The sequence below is a fragment of the Acipenser ruthenus genome, chromosome 31 (assembly GCF_902713425.1).
Source record: "Acipenser ruthenus chromosome 31, fAciRut3.2 maternal haplotype, whole genome shotgun sequence".
Taxonomy (NCBI): Eukaryota; Metazoa; Chordata; class Actinopteri; order Acipenseriformes; family Acipenseridae; genus Acipenser; species Acipenser ruthenus.
In genome coordinates, this window is record NC_081219.1 from 11,191,540 (window position 1) to 11,214,949 (window position 23,410).

Consider the following 23,410-nt stretch of genomic DNA (forward strand, 5'->3'; position numbering starts at 1 on the left):
GTACCTTCTTTCATTTGCTGCCTCCACAGCACAATCCTTCTGGTCACAGGCACATTCTTATGGGGTTTCTGTGTGTTTAGGCATTTTTTTACATTTCACCACAATTTACAATTCTGTTTTAAATTCCATGACCATGTAAATACTCCGCGAGCAAGAACAAGTCTCTGTTTCTAATTGCAATTCGTTTAAAATCTCGCAAGTGTGTTACAATCCTCCAATAGAAATGTAGGAATTTGCTGCCACTCAGTAGTTGGGGTGGGTTTAAAGTATTCAGAACGAATCAACGCGAGATACGAGTCAGGAAGGAGGGACAACTGCACTGTTTTCGGTTTTTTTCAAGGGAAAAGGGGTCAAGTCAACGTGAATTGAGTACCCATTTCCAGTGTTTTTTCCAGTGTTTATTGGACATAGGCCGACTTCATCTGTTTTTGTATTGGGGGTGTTAACGGTTTTTATCAGAAGCGCTACTTATAAGTTATAACCAGAACGTGCAGGTTGGAATAAATTCAGAAATATAACTAATGGAAAATGCTCAAATATGCCAACATAAATGTTGCACGTCATCATTAAGCTATTGAAGTGTTGTTGCCCATTATTAATTTATTTTACAGAAAATGAGAGCAAGCAAGTTGTGCGCAAGTTAAAATATTACAGTAAGTCTGTATAAATATAAGTACAGTCAGCACTTACATATCCAACCCTATAAAATTTTGACTTCAGTGACGGTTAAACGTGTGTGACGCATATCTGATTATTTCATTCTGGCCCATTCCAACCCTTGTCCGTTTTTCAGGGAACACAAAAAAGATACAATATCAAAAAATACATAGCTGAAAGGACTGTGTTTTAAAATAAGTAGGCTTCCATTTAGATGTACTGTATTGGTTTTGTTGGTACAGTACTATATTTTCAACAGAAGTAGTATTTTAATTCAGAACGATAGGATTCTGAAAATATCGTTTTTATACAGTGTATACAGTACATACTTTTAAATGTGGTACATATTGCAGCAGTATGAAAATTCGTAATGTCAGAGTTCACCTGCAAATGAAAATGCACAAAAAACACAAAGATCACAGATTAAAAAAAAATACATCGGTATCTAAAACTGTTTAATGATTAACTGTTACATTACCGTACGTAGCTTGTCGCTACGTAGGAAGCGCTGTGTAACTGGCAACTGCACAATAAAAACAGACTGATTTGGCATGCAGAGAGAAAAAAAACGCGGGCTTTGTATCAGAAAACTGGAGTCGGAAATCGCGTGTGACGGGTAAGTGCATTCATTTGTTACATATATATAACGGAAATTGATTTTATTCTTAATACAAGGGCGATAAAATGCGACCGAGTATAATGTGCCTGTATCATCATTTAAGCAGCTCCTAATTTACTGGATGCAGGGAAGCAATGTCTCTCTAACAGGCCAAGATCTATATGGCGGGGCGGGGCGGGGCGCTGACAGAGACGGAAAATATTCTTAATAAAATCAGAGCCACTCGGAGCACCGGAATTCAAATTGCTTTTCTCTACAGTCCAACAGTTAATCTAATTCTCCTCTAAACTCACAAAGAGGGAGAGGGGTCGATCTCTGAGAGCCCTAAAACTAGCCTGAAAGACCCGCTATTTTAAAACTTCAGCTGCTTCCTGCTTCCATCTTTCCTTTTTGCCATGGCAGCAAAATGAGTGTTGGATTTTGAAATTGAAAGGTGTTAGTTGGGCATCCGAGGATAGTATAAGTTGGCAAATTGTGGCTTCCTGGCTTTGGGAGCATGTCCTTTTTTTGATTCTAAGCTGTTAGAAAAGAAGGATGCAAGCTCAGCTGTTTGCGTGCCGATTCTTATTCCTGTGCATGCCTTTTGCTGGTTTAGCAGCACCGTCTCACTTACGGCTCTTTGGTCAGTCCTTTGTAGATGCCCTGTCCAGGCAGTATATCTCAGGAGGCTGACAGCAAATGGACAGGAGGTTTGGTGACCAATCCTTTGCTCCAAGTCTCAGCAAATACCCTGCAGCTATGATACTGTGGTCTACTTTAAATCTAGTTTATATACCTTCATGTTACTACCTTTGTAAAGCACATTCGCAACATCAACTGCAGATATCAAGGAATGACACTGACCACTTTAAGAAAAAATAAGAAAACAAATCTCTTGTTTTAAGGATCTTTCCAATTCATAAACCCAACAATGGGAACACTGGATAGTTTGGCCAATGTCTAGAAAGTTAAGCTATCTTCCTCGATTCTGTTATTTTCATGCACTGATTCAGTAGGACTAAAATGGAAAGAAAAGAAAGCCTTGAGCATCTTTATACTGAAAGCTTGGGCAATCAAGAAATCAAGTTGTCTAGTTTAATCCCACTCAGTAACACAAAGTAGCTGCTCCCACACGTTCACAATGTCTATGAAGACTGACCAGTCTGCAGATGGACCCGCTAGTACTGATACTATTAGGACTACCCAGGCAGCAAACACAGGAGGCAGTTCTGAAACCCACTACAGTAACAGCTAATCGTCAGCATGCCGCACCACTCCCCACAGTCTGAATCACTACCCAGTCTCCTCGCTTCAGCACAGACAGAGCCCTTCAATTAGGGTTAACAAATCCGTTGCCTGTTAATTGCTATTAAAATATTCCACCTCTTCTGCTAATTAGCCTACATCTAACCCTCTGCTAATCCTTTAAGAGAACAAGCAACAGATGGCATGGCACTCCCCCGCTTTAATCTGGCTGACCGCAGCGGACGCGAGAACATCCAATTTATTTGAATTAATCACAACTCCTTCGCAGCTAATGAGACAAGTTTGAGAAAAGTCTGAAGTCTTTAGTCATGGTTTAGCACACTGGGAAACCGAGATCTGATACAAAAAGCGTTCAACAAACCAGCTGCACTTCTTAAAATTAATACTTTGCTCAAAACAACTTTGTTTACTTTGCCTATCAAGTCACAAAGTGACAGTACAAAGAAAATACGCAGAATTCATTTTAGTGAGCATGTAAAAGGGGAATGCATGCTGTATGTACATGGCTTTAAAATGTCTTATGAATCGGTTTCTTGTTTCTGAAACCTTTGGTGCAAAACAGCTACATTAGACCTTCCAGTGCAGAAACTTGCCAATTTGATTAAAAGAATTATGATCTTAGACAACCAAAGCAGTAATAATACAGTGAGCCAGCACACTGGGGGTCCAGCTAGCACTGAACCATAACACCAGCAGGACCACCATTATCTGTATCCTCTCTGGGACCTGCCTGGTCTGCTACCAACTACATTTAATAAATAATCTCTCTCTCTCTCTCTCGACTTGTCTTGTAAACTGTATCAGTAAACCAATTAGTGACGGGGGGAGATTGCGCCACCAGTGACGTAAACATCCAAACTTTTAAAAGTGTAAATGAAGAATAAACATAACATAACACAACCCCATGGGTGACAGCTAAATGCCGATCTGTAGAAAAGCTCTAAATTAAAAAGAAGGGCATCCAGTTCCAGCAGCAGGTGTCTAAATGCTGAAAAAGATAGCATAATTACTGTCAAGATCAAACAGAATAGAAGAGACACGGAGCACCGTTGGAGGCCAAAGCGAGGACGACGGGAAGCGATCTCTGCTGTTTGATTGCCTTTCTGATTAGAGAGATGGTAAATGCATGCCTTGTACTTTCACTCCTGTGTCTAACTTTACCCTCAAGTCGTACCAAAGCCTCAGTGCTACTGGCAACTCCAGCTGCCACAAATACATTGCCAACCATTTCAAAATGGGTGAGCAACTTAGTTTTCAACTAAACCTGAAGTATGTCCTCCTTACAGCAGTAACTGTAACCATGATTTTTGGTGCTTATAAATGTACTGCTCATGAAAAGGTGCAGGCAGGCACCTTGATGGTTTTCTCTCTTACTGTAGCTTTAAAAACACCCTCAATCCTGACATGCACATCTCTATTCATTCCTGGGCCTTGCTCAAGCACAGACTGCCCTTCACAGCATGATAGAAAAAAAAGGCAGGGCTGTTTTCTTTTCTGGGTATTTTAATAGAAAATGTAGTTTTTCTTATCTGTACTGTATAGTATCAATAGTAATACAGTTAGTAATTTATTCTGCTGCAGAATCCGGTTTCAATGCTATTTAATGGGTCCTACAGCAGTGGTCTACCCCTGCTGTCTCCAGGCTGACAGTTTGTCAGATCAGTCTGGAAATCTGAGGCAGGGGTGATCCACGTGACTGCTGATGGAAACGTCTTAAGGGGTTGATCTGTGGCTATCCTTGGATGACCCTTAAAAATAAGGGTCTGATGCAATCCAGGTGGACTGCCTGGTACTGTAACATACTTTAAAAAAAAAAATCTAAAGTCTTTTCCAGAAGAGGTCAATCAAATAAACCCCCTAGTCAAGATTCTGTGACTTTTGCAGTGTGATTGTTTTTTTTTTAAATAACAGACGATAAAGATGATTATGTTAATCGCCCTGTGACCTTTACTTATTAAAATGGCCTTCCACAATTTAGCAACCTCTAGAAGGCTTAGTACTGCACTGAAACACTTCAGACTACTTTATATACATTTCAGAAGCTGCCTTTTAGAACTTTCAAAAACACAGAATACAGCCCTCCTTGGGGCAGCAATAAATCTTCAGCATCAAAAATGAAAATACTGAAACAACAACAATGAAAACTCCATTTGGAAAGCTCAACCTACACAACAAGTAATGTTCCTCTTGACAATCCCTGTCACTCTTGCACTGCAAGATCCTCTCTCCGCTGCTCATGAGTCAGGGTGAGACAGTAGATATATGTGAGCAAGGATCCTCTGGCAGTGAGCAAGCCAGGCTCTTTGGCTCTTTTGATGAGATATATCAAGAACAAAAGAGACAGCCGTGCCTCAGCCTCCCTGGGTTTATTCAGCAGTGAACAGCAAAGAAAGGGAAGAATTATTCAAAGCATGATTTAGTGAAGGTCCTGGGTTTTGGCTATATGATTTATCTATATATTTGAATATTACAGTATTTCAGATTTATTTGACAGATTTATTGGAAATTACTTAAGAGGCACTTTACATAACACCATTATTATTATCATCATCATCAAAAAACTTCAGGCAACACCTTACTGTTCAGAAATAAAATAGAATTATCTAAACATAAAATGAAACTGAATTAGCTCCTCAATTACTTCAATCCCACTCCTCAACCTTTCCTTTAAGCAGACAGAAATGAAACACATATGATTGATAAGGATGCAATTTTACTTTTTTTTCCCCCCATAGCGAGGAAAATAAATCACAGAACAAGCTAAAAAAAAAAATTGTATATAAAAAAATTAATACAATGCGTCCATCATAAAACTGGCATGTCAAACCACTTTACCAAATCCACTCCGGGAGCTGGGGAGACAGTGTATGAAAGTGTGAGTGCAGAAGGCAGCAGCATACTGTACTGAATGCAAAGGCAGCAGAGAGCAGTCAGAGGGTTAATTAATTTTTAAATACCAGCCGAGGCGCTTGGGATTCGTGGCATTTTCTGGAACCGGTTCTCATAAATCAGGGTTATGGAAAGCGGCTGAGATTGGACGTGTTCCACGCAGGAAACTAATTTGGGTTTAAACAAGTTTCTGCTCGCTGTGATTGAACAAGGGGACGTGAAAATGTGACAATGCGGCAGTGTTTTAATAAGATCCCAAACAAGCTCTGACTGTAGCTGGAATTATTGTTGAAGGGGTTTCTCCCTCCCCTTCCCCTTTTTATTAAACATTGAGCACGAGGCAGTCTTAACCCTTAGTTTTCGTCTTGAGCTGACAGTACCAGAAAGACAAGCTAGACTTGCATCCCACTTAGTGGCCAAGTAAATTCTCATTAGAAGATTCAGCTTTGCAGTAAAATGACATAGCCCAACCCTGCTAAAAAGACGACATAATAGTTTGTATCACCCAGCATATACAATTGGCAAGGTGGTGTATATGATTTAGAGTAAATCTACAGCACGTATTGACTTTTGATGCTAATGACTTTTTTAGGGTAACCTGTACAGTTGCATCAAAACAACGGGTTTATCAAGGATGAAATTACAGTTTCCAATTCCGCAGATTGATAGTCATCAGTAAATAGTGCTAAAAAAAAAAAGCTAATATTTCCAAATATACAGCAAATGGGTATTGTGTATTTTTTTGCTCTTATATTCTAATTCTGATATTATCAAAAGCCACCTGTCGAGAAAGACATTTGGCAGAATAAACATGCATCTTTTAATTGAACCAGCTATTATCCCCGAAACGTGTATTCCATCATTACCAAAACGGAAGGATCAGTCTGGAAGTTCTGTGTCCAGATCTTATGTGGGCGAGCTGTTGGAAGTGAACCATTTGTCAGTTCTGACAGTATTTTATTTAACAGATGATTAAAGCCCATGACCAGCTGGTATAATAACTATTCCTTGTATATCATCAGCATCTGATTAAATTACAACTCACAATGAAATTGCATGCAAAGATGTGCTTTGACGTGAATGTCTAACCTGCTGAGATTTAAAAACATTTTGCTGTAAATAAAATAAAATGCAATCTCCCAGAAAGAATTGCTACTGCATCCTCAACTTTCCAACGCTGGTCTGGCAATGGTGGAAATTGTTTTTAAAAAAGGTACGACAATAAGTTAAACTAATTACAGTTTGCTGTTTACTTCAATACCCATTAGGATCTGGCGTCAAGTCTACTGGTTAAAAGAAAAAAATCCTACAATCTGAGAGTATCAAATATTTGAGTCAGCGTGACCTTGTGGATGAAGGCAGAGTCATTGATACACTGCAGTGTCACTCCATTGCAGGTCACTGTCCCTGCCTATGCTGTTTGCAAGAAGATTAAGTACTCTCTTGAAATATGTTGCCGAGAAAAGGCTTGACTAACAATGGGTGGAACCTGATTCTTGTGTTCTTTATCCGACCTCTCATCTATGTGATAGACAGTGGCCAGTGGGATAGAGCCAAGAGTCACACACACACACACACACACACACACACACACACAGACACAGAGAGAGACAGCATGTGTTAAAAGAAATAAAAAAAGGCTGTAGTGGGGATCCACTTCATTAACCTGACAAAGTCCCAACGGGTCAAGTGCTTAATGAACACTGGGACTGCTGCCGGGAATAGCTGTCGAGAGGGTTGGTTGATGTCTTCACTGTTGGATTGTCGAGATAAGCAGATATTTAAACGGCTCAGTGGGCCGGAGGTCTTTGTTAGCACTCCGGGCACAAAGTGGGAAGCGTTAATCAAATTCTTATCTGCTGTTACATGAATGTGCAGCATCGTCGCGGGCCACGAACAAGCCATAGGGATAATTGACAATGATCAAGTAGTTAGTGTGTCATGCTGTCGAGATAAGGAACGCCATTGATAAAGAGAGAGTGAGACACAGAGAGGTTAAACAGCTGTTTCATGCACTATTGAGCCAGTCATTGCTGCTGCTGAGGTCTACTCCCCCCCCCTCCACCCTTTCTCTAGGCCCAGTACAGACAGTAAAAGCAGGAACAGGCTGCCAGACAGATCAGCACACATTACAAAGGTGTATCAGTGGGAAGGCAGATCTAGAAAGTCTGTCATACAGGCAGACAGTTTGACAGGTACATAAATGGACAAATACATTTACTGTTTTCTCCAATGAATTTGCAGGACTTTACTCGTCTGCCAGTCTGAGTGCTGTATTGTGAGGTAAACCAGCATGTAACAAAACTGCTGTAACCCCAGATAGAATCACTACATTAATGAAGATGTCAGCAATTGGACGACAGAAGCGTGGCTTACTTTGTGAAATACAGGCTGTACTGAAATTAGATTTTACAAAACGGGCAATTAAGATTGCCCTTTTTTTCTTCAGTCACTTATGAATTCCTGCATATAAATACAATCCAATTTAAATGTTTCTATTGGCATTGGTTTTGTTTGTAAACCTGTCAAGGCGCTAGCCAATTACACTTACTGCTAGCCATTTACACTTCTATATATACTTTGAAGGCGACAACGCAATTTTTTCTGCTTTAATACAAATTGTTTCATCGTGAAATACCTCTTTTTAGACCTAGCGATAATAGATTTTAAAGTGACAAGAGAAACACACAGATTGTTAATTGGTCTTGTTTTTGCAGATGTACAGAAAACGCTTCTCTTTCCTTTCCCCAAGAAATTCAGCAATCCAAGTAAGACAGTAAAGGAGGCATTGTATATTGTAAATGCATGCACACCGTGTGACCTTGAGAACTATTTATTCTCTGCCCTCCAGCAATGCCATCATCTAGTTTAATGTACAAGAAAAAGAAATGGTAAAGAATAAACAGCTATTTTCTATATAAATAAGTTGCATATGATCCACGTAAAAAAGTTAGCTACGTTAGGCTCCAAATAAGGAACCACGGTGATTAACTGTATGCAAAATAAAAGCCATTGCAAATCCATAAAATCAAAGGGAGCAATGAAAAGCCATCTTGTGTTGTAAAAAAAGACTATCACCCTTAATATAAGCAGCACCGAACATTATGTCACTATGGTACAACAACTGGGGATAAACTACTAAAGCTGGCACACTGTGTTAAAGCACAACTCCCAGCAACTCTGTGCCAAAAGTTAGTCCCAGAAAGGGGAGTCGAATGAGATCTTCCTTGATGGATCTGTCCGTGGCTTGAGGCTGTTTTTCCCATTTGTGGCAAGCAAAATGCACTTTGTTCTGACAAACCAGCGATCAGCTAAGGCAGTACATGCTGCTGAACATCAAGCAGATGCAAACATATTTGTAACTAAACTTGCGCTCTGGCATAACATTGGCCTGGGAGTAGTTTTGCTTTGTAACGAGATACTCCAGGAAAGAATGGACCTTGAGATCCCTCACACTAAAGAAAGCAGAACTTCAGGATTGGTGATTGGCAGCCAGTTGCTTTGGGGTGATGTGCTATGCTTTTAGTTACATGTTTACCAGCGTACTCAAGCCTGGAGATGCAATTTCCATAGCTTTCATTTCAGGGATTTTAGTCTTTTGATAAATGTTACAGTATATCGTTTCTTGCCATAGGCCGTTAATGCCGATATCTTTCGTCCGACTGACATTCCTTTGGGAGAACTTCCTTGTGGTTTCTTGAGACCAGAACAGTCTGAACTCTGTAGGAAATTAAAACAAAAACAGTACGTAAATCTGTCTTTCAATAGTATGCCATCTGCAAACTAAAGTAGAAGTACAATGGCAATTAAAAGGCTTATATCCATGTATGCATGTTGTAGGACAAATCAACTAAGATCACAGATCAAGATCACAGAGTCTGCCATTCACGCATTTATTTCATATGTACGCAAACCCTCGCTTTCTCACAGGACTTCTATGATCACTAAGTGCTGTTCACATCGAGATTACTTCATGTGACAGACATTTAGTTCCCCAAGGCTGCTTCACAAACCTGACAATCAAAAAGGATGTTCCTATGACAATTATAATGTATGTACATCAACCTTTAATATGCATGCAGGCTAAAGGGTATTTTTGCTTGGCTTTGAATTCACAAGCATATGCACAGGCTCCAAATAATTTAGCTGGTATGAACGGCAATGGTTCATGTTTCCTTTACCATTTCCAGCACTGCTGTACACTGGCACAAACTAACCCTGAACTGTGGTTAAGCATGCAACTGAAACACTGCCACCAACCAGCAGCAGAGAGTGACATCATGCATCGCTCCCTATCTATCTGTCAATAGCAGTATGAATCTATTACTTCTAACTAAAGCTATACATGTTTAAACGGCATGGTATTTAACAACATTTTAACTGAAAATGTATTGAATTGATTTGAATCATTTAGAGAATCTTAATGCATTGTAAACCACTGTAATACTGGATGTGAATCTGTCAAATGTGAAATTAATACAAAAGCCAAATAGAACGATGACTATAAACACAGAATACAGCCTACTTTTAAAATTGAAAATGTATATGGTAGTTTAAATGGTAAACACAGATGGTTTAAACGTTTGATCTATTATATATGCAGGTATATTGTCCAAAACACTGGAAGTCTTTCCACTCCGGAAATGATGCCGTTTACAAAGACCTACTGCTGAGCTTGGATCCCACATCTCATACTGTACACCTTCTCAAAAGGTGTGAAATAATTCTTACATCTGACCTTCCTACAACACGCCATTGTGTACACTCTTGCTTCATTGACAGCGTGAGTGGAGAAGTACACCAGGGATGCGTACGAAATCTTATTTACATGCCACATGGTGAAACCTTGTTAGTTATTGTAGCACTTTTTGTATTTGACTTACGACACACTCGTTGGTGCGGTTAAAAGTAAGTTTATAATTCAATAAATCAAAACTGTCACACTGCGGTCAGAAACAGGTTCATTTCCAACACTACCAGAAAACTGTCCAAGACTAGCCTATAGTAGCCTCTTAGCTTAAACGTTAAATTATTGAGAAATATACACACGTCAATAATGGATGTCTTTTTCTACAGTAATTCCTGTGCAGTAAGGCTACGTTTCTTTCAGCAATAATAAAATGGTTGGCATCACTTTATCCACACACTAGGGGTGGTATCACTCCTGCTGTGAATGGGAACCTCTGTGTCGTTTGCTTATTGAAATTACAGTTATAGAAGTTATATATTCAGGTCACTCTGGCAGTCTGTTCATGGTCATTATGATGATGATGTAGCTGCAAAATATGGCAAATCTGTGGGAGACTGCGAATTCTATGACTTCAGAGGAATTCCGTTACACCCATATTTGGATCGCCTCTTATAACCAAAAACGTGGAATCCTTTGTGTATAACATAAGTGCAGAAGCCAAAGAGAGCCCTCAAAAGACCACAAATAGCCCAACACTACTGCTTATGCTTGCCTGACAAGTGTTTAGGCAAGCAATCCTAAAGCATGAGATTTATAGATATCTGCAGTTCTGTACAGCTGCTGTCTCTCTTTTGGGTTGTTGGGCATGGAAGAATAAAATAAAAGAATCAATAGCAGTCTCTTTCTCTCTCTCATCGACCGGTCCGCGAGGATGAGACGGGGACAGACAGCAAGATTCCACTCCTCTGGTTTTCTTGCGCTGTACTGTAGTGTAGTTATTCATTCATTTGAAACCGTTCAATGGGATTACAAAACACAAATCAAATGCTGCTTCCTGCAAGTTCCTTGATATTACAGATGAATCAAAAATATCGATCAAACAACTTGGACAATAATATACAGCCAGGTTTTGCATCACCCTATAGAATGAACTAGTCCAGAAAAACCTGCTGAAAAATGTTCAGTTAACATATTTGAATTACACACCGCTTTTTAGTTTAATTATGTCTCAATCCTAAAATTCTCGGTGATGCTAAACTTTTGGCCACAGCTGTAGACCATTGTCTGAAATCTCTCTAACCCCTTGCCCTTTTTAAAACTAGCAGGAACCCTGATACAATGTCTGCTGAGTGTTGTGGAAGAGAGGAGCACTCTGAGGCAGTCGTTGTGGAATGCTTTGTAGAATCTTTCAAACTAGTAAACACGGTTTGATGATGTAGGACTGACCTAATCTGATCACCAGTTAAATTACACTAAACTACATTCAAACCTCAGGCTGACAACTCTTTGATTTGGGATGACTTGTTTGTTCATTGGTGCTTGTTTGACAACATAAAAATGAATGCATTCTTTATTAAATTGCATCAATATTGCAGATGGGATAAATGGCAGTTTTTAAACAAAGGCTGCTATATGTGCAAGTTGTCAATTCAGCAGTGCAAACAAGAATTCTGCAGACTGTACAGTTGGTTTTTATAATCAAAATGAACTGGAACGTCTTGCAGTTTCTCTAAACTTCTAATACCCTGATCGAAATGAATGATTACTGAGTATACGTTTTTATTGGACGAACTATATAAAACGAGTCGTCACATTCATTTCTACTGGTAGAAATGGGACATCAAATAAATACAAGAACTCTTCGACAAACTCATTAGCAAACACAGCGTTATCCCACCCCCCCCTTCTTTCTTGATTTTCCCACACTCTGTAGAGCTTAGCCCACGGGTGTCGGAGAATTAGCTGGGATTAGTTGCCTCTTCTCCACCTCTCAACGTGCACCATCTGAGTGCCTCTGTAGAGCTGCTGATACAGGCTGTACATCCTACACATTTCAGGGCTTCAGTAAATGCAGCACAAGCACTGTATCTTTGCTCTCTTGTTAATGTAAACAAAATCAATGTGTTTACTTCAAATATGGCAGACCTTTAGAAGGAGAAGTCACGGTGTCTGCAGCAGTTGCTTGAGAGGACCGGGAATTAATTTACTGTACTTTCGTCCTTTGCCAAGCAGAAGCAAAGCCGGCTAGTTGAGTCTTGGTTGAACTTTGTTTTAAAAGGACTTTACAAGTTGTTTCTCTGTTTCACTTTTTAAATACTTTTTTTTCTAGTTTTAAATGTGTTTTTCTCGTAAGTTTTCACCACACTAACATTTTACGTTATTATGAAATGACTTGGAATGCACAAAGGCTATAACAGGGGTGGCCAACATTGTCCCTTCCACTCCTGGGTTTTGTTCCAACGCGGTTCTTTTTGAGCCTGCATTCACGAGCTTCCAGAGAGCAGCATGCTAGTCATCATTTTCAAGAGGCTTTAGTGAACTGCTGACCCAGACATGAATCAATCCACTTCCTATTGTTAATACAGGGAGCATACAACCTAACATTTTTAAGATGCTTATTTTTCATCACCACCCTTCAATGTACACTACCAGAGAGGCAGCAGAGGCTGCTGTGATATGGCAGGGTCTATTCAATTGATCTAAACAGTTGGCGGGTGTAATACCAGATAATAGAGGCTTATGTAAATGTAGTAATACACCATATTGATAGGTCTCTAAAATTCTGTATGCATTTCACAGCAGCACAAAACCCTGCCGCCTTTTGGTAGCATTCTGGTTAAACCAGGTGTTGAAATGATGGTGGTTTGTGTGTCAGCACTGTCAAGAGGAAAATTAAACAGAAGAATTCTCCAGTTTGTCACTCTCCACAGAAAAGGCAGAGCATTCCCATTAATAATAGATCAGCTGGGGGGTTTTGCAGAAGACTGCGTGATCCGATCTGAAAGGCAGGTGCTCCTCTGTGATTTCCCAGCTCCGGTGAACTGAAGCGCAGCTTGAAGCACTGTGTTATAACGACTGCAGGTACGCCTCTTAAGAGAACATTGCTTCTTTCAAAGTGTACAGCTATGGCCAAATGTCTTGATCACCCAATAGAATTAACTCAATTTGCTTCATAAAGTCAAACGAAACCTGCTGAATAATGTTAGCATATTGAATTAGATACAGTATCGCTCTCTAGTTTTCCATATACTTAACAAAAAACTGACAAAAGTAAAATGTTCAGCCTAGATTGAAAGACCGATTTCACAGCAATCTGACCATACAGACTTCTGATTGGTTTGAGAGCAGTTCAACTGAAAACTGGCCCAACAAATCCATTCCATCGTGGTTTGTCTTTTCAAAAAACGTTATGCGCAAGGAAGTTAACTGCCTACCGTTCTGGATTTCATTTGAGTACAGTATATTATTGAAGGCTTTCAATAATAAAATCTCACTCTGTTACATTTGTAGTTTGCATCCTCTTTTATTGCATTTATTCCTAATATAGATGAATATAAAACTATGGCAATCTTTTAAAACCTTTTCTTTATTCATTGTTTTTTATTATTATCTTTATTATATCAAATCTGGATTTAAAATAACTTTGTAACTTTTAAAGATGTATTTTATCCAAAGAGTATACGTGTTTGCCCTCGAAAAAACATCTGATGCAAGATGGGTATCTTGGGGGCTGGTACTGATGTTTAAGGATCAATGGTGACTTACTGTATGAACCAAACTAAGAGAAACTAAAAGATGCCCACAAGCACAGCTTTTGGTGTTACACGACACTAAACACCTGTTATTTCAAAGGGATTCAAATAAATATTTTAATACATGCTATAATACCATAAAGGCCTTCACATTTAACCTTTTTATAGATTTGCACTTTACAATAAAAGCATGGGTTTTAAGTTTGTACCACCTAATTTTGTCATATAATGTGTTCCAGCTGCACTGGTTAGAAATGTTTAATTAATTCTTAGCATGCAAGGCTCTTCCTGCTTGTACAGTACTTCAGGTAATGGTTACAATGCTACCTCATTTGTTTTTATTTTTAAATTAATAATTAAATGAATGTGCATGTTTTTTGCTCCACTATTTACGCTGAAACACGGTCCTGAATATTTAATATAGCTGAGAGTGTATTAAGGGGAGTTTCCATAGTGCTTTGCACAAACTCAAGAGAAACAGAACAGCCTTTTCTCCATACATAAGCACTATTTAAAGTGGCAGTCTCATTAACCACACACTTTTTTTCCTACTTGGCACGCCCATCATATTTTCAGTTTGTGTGAACGCAAGTACAGCCTGTTCTGATTCCTCGCTCGCTGCAATGAGCAGCAGCCTCTTTCTCCACCTCCTCAGAATCCTACCAGAAAACGACGTTGTGCGAGTTCACCTCTAAATCTGCAAACAGAATCTTTACACCAAACCAGAACCCAAGAGCAGTCACAGACTCGGTCTACTTTCAATGTCGCGTATGGGGTGTGAAGGTTGGGGTGCCTTTTCCTGCTGAAGTTAACAATAATGTCACAAATCAGGCCTGCTGACCAAGCCTGCAGGACAACTTGGCGAAAGTGAAATAGTTTCTTCATGTGTCAAGAATGAGACACAACCACTGCTGCATAATATTTTAGATAAATTCTTTTTCACATAGGGTCGCCAGTGGAGTCCCATGGCTTTTCCAAGACACTATACAGCCTATTGTCACACACACACTGTACAGTACATAAGGCAATGTAAATAACATTAAGTGCAGCAGTTGGGTATTGATAGCAAAGTCATGTGCTGCCAGCCTCAGATTACCTTCATTATACATAATGGGGCAAACTAAAATAAAAATACAAGGTTACTGCATTCTCACAATTAGATATCTGGGATGGAAATAACACTCCTATTGCATAGTAGTTCACCCATTCCAGGTTTTAATACAAGCTTGATTAGCCACAGTGTGTATGTAACAAGCTCAGGTGTGTCATAGTAAAACCAGGAATGGACAAAACTGCTATGCAATGGGAGTCTTATTTCCACCCCTGGACATTTTGTTTTGTTTTTTGTAATAAATTGACGATTTGACACTCAAAACAGAAAAAAACAATTAGAGCATTTCAGAGTTGCTCTATTTTACACTAGATGGAATTTTGTTATATTTTACTAGCAAAACCACACACAATTGATTTGGAACAGGCATTTAGCAGAGAGCGGTTAAAAAGAGTACTTAAAACCAGACGCACCAATCAAGTATTAAACAAAAGCCTTGACTGAAATAATTATCTATCAGCATGTCATAAGCTTGTGATCCAAGAGATGACCCCTTTCTCTGACTTCACAACCAGAAAAATACGAATACAAAATATATATCCTCCAACATACAAAATAAAATATGAATATAATATCAAATATAAAAACAATTTGAGTTCTGCTTCTCTAAAAGCAGTTTGTTATGCAGTCTCAGACAGAAGGGAGTTGATTTCATTTTGTGAATCTGCAGTAAACTGCGCCCTGCTAAAACCTGCTAATTAGTTTAAAAGCATGAACAGAACTGTGAAAAACGACTCTCCTGCTAGTTAAGGGCTATCAGCCAAGCTTCCTACTCACAGGAGAGATGGTGCATTAACCATCTGAATCCAACCGCCAGCTCCACTGTACAGTATGGACCTGAACTCCTTACAGTGCTCTGCACAGGTTAATCTCATCTACTGAAACCGTGCAGAGAGATCTGTCCATTAAAACACATAGGGGAAAACTTACCTACGGAGAGTCACTCCTAGCGACTCCTAAGATTTCTGATCACTGGATTTTATTCTCTTGAACTTATTGATAATTAAGACCCAAAGAACTCAACTCTTAGACTTTAGGAAACACTAATAACCAATAGAAAATCATTTCCAAAGCACCTGCTTACTTTATCTCCCAATTGTTTTTGTGGCAGGTGAGGGGTAAATATTACAGTAACTTAAATAAAACAATTATCATTTTGTCCCAGATTATATAGAAATAACAGTTTTGCATACAGACAATAATGTATTTAAACAGGCCAAGAAAGATGTCCATCTTCTCTACTGGTAATTATAGCCAAGAGAACACCACACTGCTTGACTTCTGACTGTTACCTCGAGTTCACCGAACTCCTGGGTTAACTAATCCTACCCTAAAATGTAGTTTAGATACAAAGTAAAAAAACAAATAAATGAACTAATCCTAAAGTGGTGTGTCAAGGTAAATCCAGTGCCTGTTTAAAAAACTGGTATTTGCACTGAACACTCTGTATAAACATACAGGGCATGCTGTTAGGTTCTTGGTTTCTACTCAGATCCATATTAATGTAATGCGCTCTCCAATACAGGAGTCAGTGTGTAAGCAAATTCTTTTGTACCACGCTTTGAGTTCTGAATTAGATCCCCATTGTTAAGGCAAAGAGGAGCTATTGCACATGAAACACTGTGCTCTGACACCTGGGCTATTGCCTTCTGTACGGGAGAGTAAAGAGTGGAAAGCAGAACGATGAAAAGAGCTAAACAATAGGGTGCTAAATAAACATGAGCACAGAGACTCCTACTTAAACTGCTACTCAATTACCAGATAGCGTTCGGCCAGCTTCTTAATCGGAGTGGAATTCGCTGCCTTGTTGATTTGGCTTTACGTATCTGCACCAGTTCCAAGGCACCAGACAGCCTCATTTAAATCAAGACAGACAGCACAGCCCTGCCTCTCTCGATTGAATGCCGTCTCCATAATGAAATGCAAAACATCCTTAGTTACCTCACCTTTAATATACTAGCCGCTGCTGGTAGTTAGGGGTGTGATAGTCATACTCGCACTTGCCTTTAACAAGGATTTATTGGCAGCTATTAAATAAATCCATTCAATAACGTGTTGATTTGAAAACAATAAAAGCTATCCTTCCCTCACCTTTACAACCGAGTACCAATCAATGGCAATGCACTTCTGCATTTTTTTATTGCCGTACTGCAAAATTGTAATTGTCAGTTTATGGCCTCAGGACAGCAAGTCAGCAGTAAACACTCAAAGCGGAAGTTAATTGCCATTGATTGGTACTCAATTGTAAAGGCGAGCTTTCCTTGTTTTGAACACATTATTGAATGGATTTATTTAATAGCTGCCAATAAATACTTCTTAAAGGCAAGTATGAGTATGAGCAGCAGCGCACACCTAGTGGTAGTTCTGCAGACATTTTTGAAGGTTGCGGAGTTTCAATGCATTTGGCAAATATTAATTTCAGTCTGAATATCTTTAACGAAACCTGAGAGAATTTTGTGAGCACAAGATTCTGCCCACAGGTGGCCACTCATTTCCCCCTTTGCGATTTTACAATTACATTTTGACAAGTTCATTTATTTCATTTTGTTTAAATAAAAATGATTGCAAGATCTTAAAGATGAGCATTTGCACAGATCCCTAATGCCATACTGTTCTCCGTGTTCATAAGTCATGTATGTAGAATATAAAACCATCTCCTTATTCAGATTTGCTGAAGTAGACAAGCAGGGATGGAAGCTGCAGAAGAGAACAGTGTAGTAAACGTTTCAAATGGGTTATTAAACAGGATAGAGTGATGTTAATGGAGGAGCCATCCACGCTGACATTACTCAGTGAAGAGTCATTCACTCGCTCATTCAGGAAGGCAGGAAGGGAGCTGTCAGTGCACGCTTATTTTTAACACAGTTATAGTAATACAGACTGCTCCCTGGCACATTCATTACAGAAACCTGATCTCACTTCTCTAGCACGAAACGAAGTGGATTAAGTTAACATAAAAGGTCATACATGTTTATTAGGTTTTGATCTTGCTAAATTATTTTCAAAAGACAGTTATGATGGCAACACTTAGTGCTCCCTGAAATACGTTCCCTGGGACTTTCATAACAGCATTGTTTTTAAAGGAAGGTGCAGCAGTGGTAAACATCCCAGATGTGTTCATGTACAAGTTATTGGCTCTTAAGGCAATTGTGTACATGCAAGTAAGCATAATGACTTCCATTAACAACTTAGGGACAACTATAGTTGAGTGTTTGGTCAATCAACAAGAATCTGTTTTAATTACAAAGCTGACTGGAAATGGACGCATGAAAAAAATGAAACATTAGCAGGGTTTTTAAAAAAAAAGCTTACACATAGCAAACTACGCTCACAAATCAGTTTTTGAACGGAAAAAAAGCAGCTTCACACATTTTCAGGGTGTTGTGAAAAGCTTGTCTCAGTAACATTCGCATCTCAGCAGCAAAGCCGCTGCTACTGCCTGCTAAAGAACTAATCAGAAAATTACACAGCTGCATAGCAAAGGATGTTTGCTGTCAAGTCAACAGTAATGCCAATAAACAGATACAAATTTTAAAATTGAAATTAACATATTCAGTCATTTGGAAAAGAAAAAAGTGCATATACCGTATTCATTCGAATTTAAGACACAGCCCAAATTTCCCACCCTCAATTTGAGAAAAAATTAAGACATAAAATAAATCTGCATTTACAAAGATACAATCTCATTTATGCATATGGAGACAGTCTGCGTCCGTCTGCTGTCACACAGGGCATTACAGTTATGTGCTGCTTCTCATTTCCAGTCGTGATTACTCACACCTGTTTTGCTCCCAATATGTGAACTGTGGTATTGCTTGACATGTCAAAAAATACAGGGGACTGATCAGCATTTCCGATCTGTCCATGCTGGTACGGTTTGTTAGAACTGAGCCTAACAACGAAATGCTGAAATTGTTAAAGCTTCTCTTCGAATTCCTCAGGAAGCTAATGATGCTTCGTTAAAAATGTCTGCTTGTATGTCATGGATGATTTGAGATTGAGCAGTAACGTTTTGGTTCGTCTTTTCTCGGCAGTCAGTCACGTTGCTGTTTGTGTACTCGGCTTGTCACGTCTTTTGTTGGCGATTTTAACACGCATCACTATATTGTACTCGAATTTAAGACTCTGGCTATTCATGAGAAGAAAAAAATGGTTTAAAAGTTTCGCCTTAAATTCGAAGGAATACGATAATCAAATTTTATTCAAGAGGGTTTGGGTTAATGAAACAGTTTGTCGTAGATGTTTCTGTACCACAAACCTACCAATCCCATAGGTAGCATTAGGCTTATTCTAATAGAAAGAGCGAGGATTGGATTAACAATGTTAATTACACTCTCACGACCCGCGCTTTTGAGCGCATGGAAATTGCATCGGAGCACCATGCTCAACGAATGTTATTATCCAAGTGAAATCACAATGCTTGTAGTCAGGACATGGATCTAAGATTAGCACCAGAGAGGAGTTTGAAACAAGTATACGAGAAGCTGGAGTACCACTCCCAGTCCCAGGGCAATCTGTAACAGAGCAGTGTGTGAATCTCTGCCACTCGGCTACCATCAGGTCAAATTCCACAACAGAACACTGAGTGGCAGTCCAAACAGAAGGCCACACTAATTTACCATCTAGGTCTATATGTGACTGCTGTACAACTAGAACCACTACTACCCAATACAGTAATGGAGACCCAGATTGCAAATCAGATTTAGCCATTACAGTTTTTACTATGAGCCTTATTATCTACAGTGTATAGGTATCAAGCTAAGGGGTATCAAAGATGACTGTAAAACCTGGAATGGGTCAAACTGCTAGCAATGTTGAGTCTTATTCTCATTCTTCCCATACAAAATTTAAACTGCAGAACAGGTACTTGCCTGATTATCACTCAGAATTTAAGTAACAAAAACTTTCAAACAGAATCTTCTGTGTAACCTCTCTCCATCCCCTTTATAATTGAATCTTCACTAGACAGACACTTCTAAAAATCTAATTAAAAATGTGTACCCATATTGAATAAAATATGGGACCCATATTGTTGAGATTCAACCAAAAAAAAAAAAAGTAGGTCACTGCTAAATGAAATGTTCATGTCCCCCAAAAGCCCTGTGGAGTGCAGAGCAAACCCATCACTGCGGTTCCATGTGTTGTGAATTAAACTGGTCACCTTCACAAGCGCCAAGGGAAAGGCAGCATCTCACGCTGATGCAGCAATGCTAAAAGTCCTCAGAGAGTCTTCCGTTTGCTTAAAATATGTCACATCCATTCAGTAAATATCACTATCTTAGTACTTTCACTGTCCCTCAAGCTCGAGCTAATTGTGTTGGATGAATGAGAATCAAGGTCATAGGCACCCTGCATATTTATGCATACGATGGTATGCCACTTTTAAAGTGGATTTTTTTCAAACACTCACAGCAGGGTTGTTGGTATACTTGACATCAAAACTTTCAAGTTTCACCCTCAGTGTGATTCTGCCTCTCATTCTCTGCTGTTTCTTGATTCCTTTCTTCACATCTTTACATGGTTCAGTGGCTGGACTGCTACTTCCAGGATTCTTTAATTAAAGGTTGAGTAATATCATAAAACTGTTTTGCATTTCAGATCCTAAACCAGACACATTTAATGTCAACAGTACATTGTTTCCAGACTCACGGCACATTAAAAAGTACATGATGCAAATGGATGCATAGTTTTTTTTTTGTTTTGTTTTTTTAAGATCAAAAGTCAATGACCCTCTTTGCTAAACTAAATTTGTTACATCTTATTATTACATTACAGTTTATTATTATTCCGTTAGACTTCTGTGCCTCTTCCTGGGCCCTTGACAGAAACTAGATGTGTCAAAGCAATGAGCAACCCTGACAAAGCCTAATGCAAGTTAATGGAACAAACACAGGGGTAAGTGCCACCTCTGTCCTTCACAACTTTCCTCCAGAAAACATGGCCCGGTTCACTCTCTTTCACAGCCCTTGGGCACTCTGCTTACATATTTCCTTGTTAATGCCAACGTGGTCACAGAGGATGACAACTGTGCACTCATCTCCCCTCATGACAAATACAAACTGAAAGCCAGAAATGCTTTCTTCAAAACAAATACACTGGTCATGGACATCTTATCCGGTGCCTGTGCAGAGTAAGCAAGTTTAACTCTGAAAGCACCAGGTCTGTCATCACTGTCCCAGCTCAGAAAGAGACTCCCTGTTGTCTGCTGACTAGCTTTTTTGTTATACTTTGAATCCATGCATGCCTTTATATTGCTGGTTAATCAGCAAGTTATATGGAAGCTACAACAATGAATAGATCGTTTTCTGTGACTTGTTCATGACCTTGCAGAGGTTTTCCATTACAATATACAGCCTCCATCCTCTCTTAAAATGTACCTGTCTTTATGCTGTCATGCAAGTCAAATACTTGCAGCTCAGTTTTGAAGCTCTCTCATTGCAAAAACAGAACTTCAAAACCAATTACTCTTTTTCACCCCAAATGGTGTATTTGTTATACCTATAGGAAGCACCTAACTGATATCAGTTTCAGTGAAATCATCTTCCTACCTTATTGGACCATTTGTAAGCTTGGAGAAGCTGGCTGTACAGAGGGGTCTTGTCCTGGACCGGATCCAGGCTCAGCAATCCACTGTTGTGGAGGGGATGGCTTTCTGAGGGTCTTCCAACCAGGTTACTCAGACGCTCTAGTTCACTAAGCGACAAAAGGACAGTCTTACATATTATAACTGTTCTTTTTATAGAAAGACAATCACCTACAGTAAAATCAGAAAGGCAGTGAGAAAGGTTTGTTTCACACCTAATCAGGCGGTCTATTATAAGAATCTAAAAAAGGCACTGCAATCAGATCAATTACATATTTTAAGAAACAAAACAAAAACACCTTATGACAATTTTGAATTGCCACTCGGGTCGAGACTCACAAACATGCCTTCATCACAAACACATTTCCATTTTGTAGTCAGGAATATAACCAAATGGGTATGCCTGTTACTCAAACGCTGCAATTCCAAAGGGAAATCGTTTTGAGACCCGGGGTACAGACGTTTTCAAAGTACATGACTGGCAACTACTGCGTGGGTTACTTCTTCCACTTTCTTTTAAAAATAGAGCATTTGATAAATTAGCAATAATCCCCATTTTTGGAATCGATATATGTGGTAAAAGGGATGGGTAGCAGCTTAGTTGTAATTGTAGCCACAAAAACCCGTTAAGTCACTTTTCTGTTTTTGTTTTGTTACAGCAGAGGACTGTGGATACACAAGTCTGTCAACTTCCCGCTAAACTAACATGCTGTATTCAATAATCAGCATATAATAACGAATAACCACGTTCTATGCTAAGTGGCTGCGATTGTTATTGTCTGAATGGGATTTGGCAGACCCTGAGGCCGATTTGGGGGAGGGACGCGCACTTCATATTACACTGAACAATGCAGCATCCTGCAAAACACAATAAGCAGTAGCGACTGGTTATCTCCGAGTAGCCAGGTCGTGCTATTGCCAGTGTTGGTACAGGTCAAGTTCTTCAGGGAAACCAAGAACTGCAACTGGTTTTACGAAGTAGAATTATGTACACTTCGGTTGCAGTACGCCATTTACCATCACGTTTAAAAGTGAAAACGGTGCATTTAATTTACTGTAGCTTACTTACATATTACATCTGAATTGCAGATAGGTTCTGGATTATTACTAACTAGCACTGTGATCATGGTTGCAGTCTGGCTACAGAAAAGCAATTTCAGAATCGACTCACTTGAGATCCCGGTTGACGGACTGCAGATTGTCTTGAAAGTCGGTGATGAAAGCCTTCTCCCTGCCTTCAAGGGTTTCTTTGTTTTTCATGCCATCTTTCAGTGAGTCGAAAACCCGGGTTACGCTGGAGCGAAGCGCCTGAATAGCGTTGATTGCCAGGGAAAACGCTTCCAAATTCACTCCAACGCTCACAACTTCCGCCATCTTTCCACCATGCGACCGAACTGCTTGGCAACCGCCCGGCCACTGTAATAGGCGTCATTTACCTAGCGAAGTGGGAGTTGTAGTTTTATAATTGTAGTAAAGGAGACTACAACTAGCAGAGAGTAAAGAATACGGCCCACTTCAAAGGTACTTTGGTGGCAGCATTTTTTGTTAAAGGAAAACTTTGGGGGAGAAAGTTTTTTTTTGTAGAAAATAAACAAACAAACTAGCGCACAAGTTCTGCTTAAAAAAGGTGGAACTAATATTTGAATTTAACATTTAGCATTCATGGGTAACTCTGCAGCTTCAAAGGAAATGTACTCGTACCTGAAAACAGGACGTGAACTGCATTATAATAACTGTAGATGCATAGTTTTTCATATTAGTGCAGTCTACATTGGACATGGCGATAACCCCTAATATATTATATAGACTTACTCGGGTTAGAAAATGTATTTGAAATGGGTAAAATTCAGTCAAATAATGATTA

General features: G+C 39.3%; 1 protein-coding gene across 1 annotated transcript in view; it reads right to left on the reverse strand.

Annotated features, from left to right (window-relative positions):
• LOC117396951 (mediator of RNA polymerase II transcription subunit 27) overlaps window positions 1–22,971 on the reverse strand; it is a 63,661-nt gene extending 40,690 nt beyond the window's left edge. Inside the window, exons 1-2 of the mRNA XM_059005581.1 lie at window positions 22,718–22,971; window positions 21,512–21,656 (exon numbers count right to left, since the gene is read on the reverse strand). Of these exons, the coding sequence (XP_058861564.1) occupies window positions 21,512–21,656; window positions 22,718–22,920 (348 nt within the window). The 5' untranslated portion in view covers window positions 22,921–22,971. The remainder of the gene's footprint in view (window positions 1–21,511; window positions 21,657–22,717) is intronic.
• Between the last annotated feature and the right edge of the window lie 439 nt (window positions 22,972–23,410).